Below are 11,427 nucleotides of genomic sequence, written 5' to 3'. Positions count from 1 at the left end.
GAAAATAGCAGGTGCTCAAACCTTGAGAGATTGTAGAAAAAACACACAAGGAGTTGGGCACTTAAAAAAAACAATATTGGTTGTCAGTCAAGCATGCAGCTACAACACAGTCCAAATCACATGTGAGGTTGTCAAACTGTCATTTATGTCTCTGAAGAACCGTTTTGAGCATTCTTCATCAGGCCCTGTAGTAACATGAGCTGTGCAATGCAAGTTGTCAGGTTTCATACAGTCAGAGGCACGCTGCCTCAGTGAGGACATAATAGTAATACTACTAAAAGCTTGACTGACTCAATTGTGTAGAGAAAAAAATCACAGGATGCCATATTTTGCTTTCTCATTACAGTCGACACAAACACACAAGTACATTAGCTGGAATGCGCTGACACTTACTGTAATACATTTATTTTGTATTATTCTCATCTATAAAGTAAAGAAAACATAGAAATGAAATTGATGTTAAGACTAACGACACATTTTTCTATTACCGGTAGTTCTTATTTTGATAGGTCCTACCGGAAGTGTCCTCACATTTGCGAGAACTGTCTGTAGCTACCTGGTGGACGTAAATGGACCGGTTAACGTTAGGTGGTTTGGAGCTTTTACCTGCCCCTGCGTGTCGCGGTGAGCAGTGATGGAGCAGTAATAGGTAAGACCGTACGGACGTTTAACATTTTATTTAACCTGTCAAAGTGACGGTGTGACGTCTTCTTTGCATAAACACCATGCTAACTAACGTTTGCTACCGTGCTAACTGCAATTATAATTGGCAGCGAGACACCGAGACGCTTCATTAGAACGGAGAGTGAGGGGGAATCATCACACACAGGACACGACAGGTTATTAACTCAGGTGTTTCAATTATGATCCTTCATGTACAAACATTATGTGGCAAAACAGTATAAACGTTTACTGTATGACGGACGCACCTCTAACATGACCGCATTTATATAATCTGACAGCTGAACAAGATCACTGGTGGCAGAAATAACGTTACTCAGATCTTATATCTATTCCCCAGTGTAGAAATACTATGTTACGAGTAAAAGTCTTGCATTAAAATCTCAATTAAGTAAAAGTACATACGTGTTGGCATCTAAATATACTTATGATATGGCCCATTTCTATTAATAATAAAGAATATTTACCAGCCACGACAGCGATGCTGGTATTGTTTTTTTTGTGTGTGTGTGTGTGTGTGTGTGTGTGTGTGTGTGTGTGTGTGTGTGTGCGTGCGTGCGCGTTCGTTCGTGTGTGCGCGCTGCACAATTAATCGCAATTGTATCGCAATCGCAATATGGACTAGTGCAATATCCAAGTCACAGAGGGCTGCAATATTTGTTAATGGCAAAATATGTGTCAAACCATTCTGAATTAAGTATTGTGGTGCTACAAATCGTATCCTACAGACTTAAGAAAAAAATCTTTGTTTGGTACAGATCCTTGCAAAAGTCACACTATAATCATTTTAATTTCTTTCAATGTTGATAATATTCAATGAAAATGAGAATTATGATACAAAAACGATCATTCTCTCAAATATTGTGAATCATATCACAATCGCAATATCAGTCAAAATAATTGCAATTAGATATTTTCCTCATATCGAGCAGCCCTAGTGTGTGTCATCATGGCAAAATGAGGCCTCGGACACACATACTGTAGGGTCCATAGACTGCATGTAAAATAGTGGATGTAGCATCTATGACGTCACCCATTGGTTTTTGGACTGCCATTTTAACAGCGCAACACATACCTGCCAACACTCCCGTTTTTCCCGGGTTTCTCCCGTTTTTTTGCCCTATCTCCTGGACCCCTCCCAGTTCGTTATTTCTCCCGGGAAACTCCCGTAATTTGCATGGCCCAAACTCCTTTATAAATAATCGGACCAATATGTTTGTCTAATGTTGACCAGTTGCCAGATCTTGTATGAAACGCATCCTATTCACACACCATATACAATTTTAAACCTGTTTGTCACCTCGACCTGGCAACCTTAACCCAGTTGCGCAGTTGATCTCTGTGCAAGCTTCGCGGAAAGTTCAGACCCGAAAGCAAGCCGGTTAAAATGGCAGGTAAGGGCACCCAGATAGCTCAATTGGTAGAGCGGGTGCCCACGTATAGAGGTTTACTCCTTCGACTCCGACCTGCAGCCCTTTGCTGCATGTCATTCCCCCTCTCCCCCTCATGTCCTTAGTTGTCCTGTCAAATAAAGGCCTAAAATACCCAACAAATAATCTTTAAAAAAAAAGACAGGTGAAGGCGGTGTTCCCCCCCCCCCCCTCATGCTGTATTTAAGGTGCCATCCACATGGAGACGTCTTTTGGTGCAAACGCACATTTTTAGCATCGTTTGGGCCCCTCATCCACACGAATCCAGTAAACGCACTGCCTGAAAACGCATTTTTTTGAAACCGGGTCCCAGGGTGAAAAAATTCAAAAACGGCTCTCTTTTGGCTTCGTCTGGATGGTGAAGCCGGCTTTTTATCGTATCGATGATGTCATTGCCACACCCCTCGACCTCTCACCCGCAGTCCCGCACTAGTGCACGGCCACACACGACTGCGGTGAAGCTAGCGAGCATATCCCATCTCAATAGTCAAACCAGCTCACTTCATCTAGCTAAATAGTTTGTCTCTGCTCCCTGACACTTCCCTCTGCTCTGCCGGTCCTGGATTCTACACAAGATATATTGCTAACGTTATGTAGCTAACGTTAAACATTGCTAAAGTAGCTGACCGCTACAGCAGCGACATAATGTTAACGTTAGCTGCTATGGTTAGCTAGCTGTTTATAAAGTGGAAGCTAGCTAGCTAATCTGTCTGCTTATCAACTCCTTGAACGGATTATAGTAACTTTTACCATGGCTTATTGTAGAAAAGCTACTGCAAGAAAAACGTGTAGATTATCAAAAAGACATTGGATCATTGATTGTTTGTTTGACTGCCGATGTTAGCTAGTTAGCAGAGCTAACGTTAGCCAGCTAGCGCGCCGCAATCATGACCGATGGCAGACAGAATTGCAAAATAAAAAGCAATCCAACCGCACATTATACATTGTAAACAAAGACGTTTTATGGCAGAGGCCTTTATAAAATGAGGAGTGGTAAAAGTTATTATAGTCCATGGATGTATTAAGAGAACGTTAGTCTAGCTAGTCATGTTATGATGGGAAGGGGAAATGACGATGTTCTTCTTCTCCGTGTTTTGGTGAATTTCTGTAGCAGAAACAGCTCCGCCTATAGGCCTGGAATATGAAGTAGCGTGTTGAGTCATTTACAACTGGCTCCCGCTGATTCTGTATGGACGAAAAAAAATCTCGAAACGAATCCAGGGAAGACGGGTTAAAAAAAAAGATTGTTTTGGTATGTGTGGACGTGGCCTAAGACTTGAAAGTAGCGATTGAGGCCATAGACTCATTATGGAAATGTTTATTGAGGTAATAAATCAAGTGAGAAGTAGGGTCATTTTCCTATACACTTCTATAGTATAGTAACTGACTTTTTCTACAACCAGTGGAGTTGACCCCTGCTGGAAATTAGATAGGTTTACGGTACTTCTGCATTGCTTCACTTTTCAGGCCAGGAAGCTTCAGACATTATTTTTACAGTCTATGAGCAGGTCCTACCACCAAGGCGGATTTGACTACTTTGCCAGTTTATATTTCTGTCAGTCTGTTGCCAGTTTTGGCATTGTGATAGCGGCACAAAGATGCACGATGCATTCATGATGAAACATTACAGGTGTGTAGTTAAGATCCCAATGAAGGTTGAGTTTAGGATTGAGTACTGTTCACATTTTTACCGATACCGGTAAAAATAACCCAACGATAAATTTTTTTGGTACTCTGTAATAACAAAAAATGTATTTTTCATTTGTAAAAATAATTCCAACCTATTTATCCTATTTATTTAGAACATTTTACACACCACACAAAATAAAACACCTCCCTCTCCCCTCCCAAACCTGTCCCTCCAACCTATTAAATCAAATAATTATTCACTTCTTACACTACACTGTAGCTTTTATTCTTGTATTTGTATGCTATTTTATTTTAGCCAGTTTTTATTTTCTATCTCTTTTCAATGGCTGTTTATTGTTTAATGTGAAACACTTTGAAATGCTTTCTTGCTGAAATGTGCTATAGAAATAAAGTTGCCTTGCCTTACAACCTCCAGCCTGTCAGTCTGTCACCAGGGCATAGAGAACACTGCTGTGACTTTCTGTCTCAGATCAAGAGTAGTTAACTGCACCGCGACTGCTTTCGCCTCACCATTAGGCTATATTAAATGGCAGCGAACGCTGTCTGCATGACGTTTTGAAAAGTGTAACCACAATTCACACTGTGACTTAAACAAACTGCAGAGGCAACGTAATTTCGCTCCGTCTGCACCGCACCTCTGCAAGTGTATCGGAGCCACGCTCTCTGTCACACATGAAGAGAGGACGGATGAGTGAATCGGTTTCAGTCAGTACCCAAAAAAGTATTCAGTCCGGTACCCATCCCTGGTCGAGGTATAAGTAAAGCCAAAACGTTTGGTTTGCCCCCTAGTGACTCGCTGCAGTGTAGGTTAAAAAACCGTGCCACCTCTGTGTTAGTCAATTGTTAATCAAAATACACATCAAATACTGTATATTTTTCCCAAAGATGATTTTTTTGTCATTTGAGGTAGTTCTTATTACTAGTTGTTAGTCTTGCATTGCCAGACCTTACTCCACAGCACTAGGAGCAATGTCTGGCTCTACCACACATACATTCCAGGATAGGAGGAAAAAAAAACGCTCTAGGTTGTTTTTGCATTTAGCTGGACACATGGTTAAACATAATTTCCTATTACCAGTGTATCGCTGTGTGTAACATTACTTAATCCACAGCAATCCTGCTACAATCGTCCCAAAACGTCCCAGTTGGATAGAAAATGCCGTAACTTTAAACTTATTCCTTGTAAATCTTTACAATCATTCCCATAAAGAACTAAGCAGGCCTGCCTTGTTGCACAATCCACATTTTCTTCAAAACTTGCCATTTTTAGCATGTAGCTTGCTAGCTCGAAGATTGTAGTTGTTTCCGCCAACACACAGAGAGAGTAGAAGGTGAGGAACATCTGTCATTGATCCAGACTATTATCACGCTGATCTTTGTTCAAGTGTTCATTTATTTGATAATTTTTGGTTTTTATTAGTTATTTAACGCTATAAGAATTGTGTGAAACATCATGACAGCTGTTATTGACTCGCGATTGGTCCGTAGGGTGTATGTGTGGAATTTCCATGCTGCGGTCCACCGCCCGCTCACCACTGGATTATAATTATTGATGCATTAATGTGTTCATCACTGTAATGAAAAATGAAATAGGTAAGTGAAAGTGCCTTGAGTACAGTACTTGAGTAAATGTTTTCCAACCATCAATCCAAAACCCAAGAGATCTAAATCCAGTAACTGTAAGAAACGAAGTCCACGCCTCCTTATGTTGTTTATCACTGGCTGGCAGTTTGTGGAAAAAATCCGGGACACAAGACTAATCAGCCAGATGATGTGTGAAACATGGGAACACAGCATCAGCTGGCCTTTTATCTCCTTGGCAACCATCTAACAAGCAGCTGTTTTTGTTCTTGTTGCAGGTGTTGGTGGAAACAAAGAGAGATGGTCTTCTTAACAGTCTGACCTGAAGAAAAACAACAGTCAGCCAGCAGCCCAAAGCTGCAAATGGAGAATGGAGACCTGGGTCACATGGTGTGTGTGTGTGTGTGTGTGTGTGTGTGTGTGTGTGTGTGTGTGTGTGTGTGTGATCACGGCAATATGGGGCCCTGGACACACATACTGTAAGGATCATAGACTGCATGTAAAATAGTGGCCATAGCATCTATGACGTCACCCATTACTTTTTGCACTGCCATTTTAATAAAAGTAAAGTCCGTTCCGTCCTGTATTTTGTGCATACAAACAGCGTAACAACATGTCCACAGATATAAGTTGGACAGTAGTGTGTGTATGACTGATTTTTGTCCAACTTAACAAACTGCTGATACTGGGTAAAGATGTGATCCCAACTCTAACTTAGACCCGCTTAATGAATATACCAGTTGCTAAAACTCTGGATTTTATAATGACTTTAACAAGGAAACTGTCACATCATGGCATAAAATGAGTGATAACCAGTAGGCTTGTGCCGATTGGCGATCAATTCGTATATCAACGATCGGAGGAATGATCAGCGATTGGTTTTTCCTACATTAAAGAGATTTTAACTAACTTACTATCAGAACTGTAACATCTAGAATCTGCGCTGTACTCTTTATTTTCTGGTGGAGCAGTAAGTCCACCCGCTGAGCCCCGTTAATCAGCACGAGTGACTTTAAAAACGTTATTTAAAAAATAAAAAACAGTTGTCCGTCTCTTTTTCATGGATCTCACACCTGATGGGCTGTGCTTCTTTCGGACAGTCACCCAGCTTCCATGTCTTCCCGGCTGCTGCCAGGGGACGGGAGCTACATTAGGTCAGCCCGCACCAATTAACGTTACTTGGGGCTAAGATACAGCAGCTAACGGTAACGATCGAGTTTCCCTGTTGCGGAGCTTCGCCTCCTACACGACAAATAATTACAGTTATTACATGTTCAATTATCACATTAGAAGGGAAATAGCTAAATTTGACGCGCAGATCAACAGAGAGCCGGAGAGTGAGAGAAGCAATTGCTAACTTCTAAGAGGAGAGGATTAGCAAGAAAGTCGCTAAAAGGAGATCGCTAGACCACACCCCCCACCCTCTCTCTCCTCAATAGCATTTAAAGCTACAGACACAGAAATGGCACGTCCTAAGGAAAGCTCATTGTGGGACTGGCTCTAGTGGCTGTAATTCTGCACCAAGACTGAATTTCGGGAAAGAGACTTCAGATACAGTATTAGGGGACCACTAAGGTCTATATAAAAACATCCAAAAAGCAAAAAAGACCTTTAAATGTAAAGTGGATAAGCTACCGAAGCAAGACTCTATCAACAACACAGAAGCATGTCAGCACATCAGCCAAGAAGGAGGCAGGACAGCCGAGCCGGTGTAGTTTAATAGATGAAAGTGAAAGCCGCTCCGCGTATCCATAATATGTCCAATTACATGTTCAATGTAGCCTGTCAGACTGGCCATCTGGCTATCGGCGATCTCTAGTAACCACAATTGGATGATTTGAAAATGTTAGAGATCAGCCTAATACCCAGTCTGCTGCCCTATAACAATGCAATGTATCGTCATCGTCTAGTTCAGTTTCAACGGCTGTGGTCATTTAGGGGCTACAAAATGCGTTCAAATATGTGGTCGATTTATCAAAATAGTGTCTACTTGAGAATTTGCTACACTTTTTGAGATGTAAATATAGGTAGGTTTAAACAAACAAACAAACAAAGGACTCAGGTGTGTTATCACTTCTGCTCTCAGGAGTTTAGACTCCAGACATCAACTAGCCAAGAGCACAAATTCCTTCTTGGTGTACTTACTAGTGACAAAGGCCTTCAGTGTTGTCTCTGACTGCTGTTCCTGCTCTCTCCAGATGGGGGAGCCCGTGACTCTGAATGTGGGCGGCTGTGTGTACAGCACGTCTCTGTCCACGCTGCAGCGCTATCCAGACTCCATGCTGGGAGCCATGTTCGGAGGAGACCTGCCCACCGTCAGGGACGCAAAAGGAAACTACTTCATCGACCGTGACGGCCTGCTTTTTCGGTGAGAGTGTGTTTATGTGCATGAGATTGTGTGTCAATGTGGTATAGTCAAGAATAGTCAAAAATGCAGGGTTCATCGAGTGGCCACCTGAGGCAGGCTCCAAAAGGGAGTTAACCCCCAAAGACCCCCATGTAAAAATTCTATATCAACGACGAAACTATCAAAAAGATAGTTTAGGAAGACAGTAGCTCCCAAGACGGCGGCAGCCTGTATACGAGAACGCGACTATCTTTATAATCTATCTTTTTAATAAACTGTCTGTACACTTACAACGTTCTCAATGCTTCGGTTAACATTTAGGGACCCTCATTATGCTACCGTTGAAGTGTGGTGATATTTTGAGCCTTTTTAGTGGTATAAATAGCGATTTGTTTTTACTTTCCCTGTGCCCCGAATACTAGCATTGTAAGCTAATCAGCGGTCCGCGTTAGCTTGTTTCAAGCTACAAACACATTCGATTAGCATGAAATCATGTCCCAGAGAGCGACAGAGTGGGTACACATCTGTTATTAACCCCTAGGTTTGTTTTGTGCTGAATTGTCCTTTAACTATAAACTGCGGTTGCATCAAGCAACATCAACGGCAAGTTTTAAGGAACATTTGGATCGTGCAACAAGGCAGGCCTGCTGGGTTCCTTCGGGGAATGATTGTAAAGATGAACAAAAAATATGTTTATGGCATTTGCTCTCTAGCTGGGACGTTTTAGGACTGATTGACGGGGATTTGCTGTGGACAAAATACACACGGTGATACACTGGTAAGAGAAAATGACGATAACCATGTATCCAGCTAATTTAAAGAGCTCACGTTACTGTATTGTGTGGACAGTTAACTTCATTTAATATTGTATGTGGCGCTTTCTTTTGCGGGGTGCAATTGTTCCACTGAAACAAGTTCCTTCCCGAGGCTATTTTTCTACCCTCCCGTTCTAACTTTAACTGAAAGCAGAGTCTTACAGAATCCCCAGCTCAGCAGTCTGGACTGATCCTGTCTCTGTTTCTGCTGTTTCAGCTACATCCTCAACTTCCTGAGGACGTCAGAGCTGGCGCTGCCCTGCGACTTCAAGGAGACCGAGTTGCTCAGAAAGGAGGCTGACTTCTATCAGATCGAGCCCCTGATCCAGTGCCTGGGAGACCCCAAACCTCTGCTGCCCTACCCCACTGACACTTACGAGGAGGTGGTGGAGCTGTCCAGCACCAGGAAGCTGTCTAAGTACTCCAACCCTGTCGCAGTCATCATCACCCAGCTCACCATCACCACCAAGGTCAGTGGGAACACGTCTGAACATAAAACGTGATTATATGCATTATTAGTTCTCTTCAGACCCTCTTGTCTGCTTCTGTCTCTGTTATTTTCCTTGTTCATTCACTACATGTGATTCACACAACTCAGAAAAAAACATTCACTTTCACAACACTTTCTTTCTATTAAACTGTTTCCCACAGAATTAGATTCCACTTGTGGTGGTAGCTGACGCTTTCTTAGATTAATTATCGAATAATACTGTATATATGCTGTAATATAACGTTAAATTATAGATATCCTGACTAACTAGGCTCTTTACATGCTTCCTGATAATAACTTTTTTGAATAGTTGGGTCTCCAAGATTGACAGCGTACTTTGACAGAACATACTTTTAATCAGAGCTCTCGCTTAACAACGTAGCTGTAAATGAGAGAGAGAGAGAGAGAGAGAGAGAGATATTTGAAACCGTTTCTTTTCAACCCAACCCCCACACACCACATGGCTTTAGAAAGACGTATGCAGTCAGCTGTATACAACGTAGACATACACGCGGACAGCTATAAATGCGTACAGATAACACGCCTCTTGGCTTTAGGAAAGTGGCGTGCATGTTTACGCAAAGTCATGATGTCACGTTGTGAAATGTGTCCTGAGATAGCTTCTGTTATGATTCAAAACTATAAATAAAAATATTTGGAAATTGAATTAAGTAATTTTGTGTAGGTGCGGCGCTATCCATACTGAAACGTAGCAGAGGAGATGAATAGATAAACAGAACACATCACTTAGTTTGGTTTCTTAAGCCTGCTTGCCTTTCGTGGTTGTAAATATAACTTTTGGCCCTTATTCAATTTCCCCCCCATTGTAGCAATCCAGAGAGAGAGAGAGAGAGAGAGAGAGAGAGAGAGACTGTTTCTATGCTCCACCCCCTGCTGAATGAATTCAAAAAATGTTCATCACTCTTCTAGTGCTACATTATTACGTGAATGTTCTGCACCCTCATATAGCCCGAATAGAATTTGTCAGTCGAAAACAGGCTCCATAGTTTGAATACTCGACTAGTCGGGGTCCCCTCTAAACGAAACAAGAAAAACAATATTTAAAAAAAGTAGTCACACAACTCTCTTCATTTCTTTTTTTTTTTTTAGGTCCATGCATTGTTGGAGTCCATCTCCAGTGGTTTCACAAAGTGGAACAAACACATGATGGACACCAGAGACTACCAGGTGTCCTTCACCTTCGGACCATGTGACCACCAACAGGAAGTCAGCCTGCGTGTCCACCTGCTTGACTTCATCTCCAAAGCTGTATGTGGTTTTTATCTCGTCTATAACATTGTGTAGAAATGATCCTCCTGCTACGAAACACGGGTCAGATCAGTCGGAGTACTTTAACTTTTGACATCGACACGAAAAAAAGGAGAAAAAAAAGCATCAACCATTAATGGGTTGTACATGATAGCATTTTTTAAAGGCATGGCTAATAGCAAAATTAGCATGTGTGTGGTGATATGACTCAGTTTGTCTGTCTCATTATTTTTCAGGGTTTCACAATACGCAACACACGTGTTCACCACATGAGCGAACGGGCCAATGAGAACACGGTCGAACATCATTGGACGTTCTGCCGACGTTGCCGCAAAGTCGCAAACTGATGGATGAACTGATGGAGACATTTGTTGAGAGACAGAAGATGGTCAGGGTGTCTGCAGACAGACAGACAGACACTTATTTGTGGAGGCTTTGTTGTTAGGTGTTAATGTTTTGTACGACGTGTTGTTTTTGAATCACAAAGAAGTCCTTTTATTTTGGAAAGTAAAGTCATTTTTGGAAAGTGTTTTCTCTCAGCACAAGGTGAGGTTACTGAAGGCTAGCACATTAGCTACATGTAGTACATTATGATTGGACGTTTTGGAATCACATGTTCATCTATCACATATAGCTGCAATGTTTGGGTACAAGTATGTCCACATACTTTTGGCCACGTACTGTAAGGTAGCGACATATTGGGCATATCAGCAGTATCACAAATCTGTTGTAGTAATTGCAAATTAAACACTCTGGAAAATTCTGATCTCAAGTAATTTTCTTTACTCACTCTAAGTTCTCCTTTTGTTGACCATTCTCACAGAAATAAATGGACCAGTTTTAGACTAATTTAAAGGTCCCCTGACATGAAAATGTCACTTTGAGTTTTTTTTAACATTAATGTGAGTTCCCCCAGCCTGCCTATGGCCCCCCAGTGGCTAGAAATGGCGATAGATGTAAACCAAGCCCTGGGTATTCTGCTCTGCCTTTGAGAAAATGAAAGCTCAGATGGGCCGATCTGGAATCTCCTCCTTATGACATCATAAGGAGGAAGGTTACCTCCCCTTTCTCTGCTTTGTCCAACCAGAGAATTTGGCCCGCCCATGAGAAAGAGAGAGACATCATGGCTTTGAGACAAGTGAAGCATGGCAGTTGGTCAAGGCC

The 11,427-nt window shown here is 41.9% G+C and overlaps 1 protein-coding gene across 1 annotated transcript; it reads left to right on the top strand.

Moving 5' to 3' along the window:
- Positions 1 to 506: 506 nt before the first annotated feature.
- Positions 507 to 11,029, top strand: kctd6a (potassium channel tetramerization domain containing 6a). The gene is made up of 6 exons (XM_078249228.1): positions 507 to 649; positions 5,621 to 5,732; positions 7,541 to 7,710; positions 8,722 to 8,974; positions 10,105 to 10,263; positions 10,500 to 11,029. Exons 2-6 carry the CDS (start codon positions 5,706 to 5,708, stop codon positions 10,608 to 10,610), a joined length of 720 nt encoding a protein of 239 aa, XP_078105354.1. The 5' UTR covers positions 507 to 649; positions 5,621 to 5,705; the 3' UTR covers positions 10,611 to 11,029.
- Positions 11,030 to 11,427: the final 398 nt, after the last annotated feature.

This window comes from Sander vitreus, chromosome 4 (assembly GCF_031162955.1).
Source record: "Sander vitreus isolate 19-12246 chromosome 4, sanVit1, whole genome shotgun sequence".
NCBI classification, from domain to species: Eukaryota; Metazoa; Chordata; class Actinopteri; order Perciformes; family Percidae; genus Sander; species Sander vitreus.
This window is presented reverse-complemented; position numbering and strand designations above follow the sequence as displayed.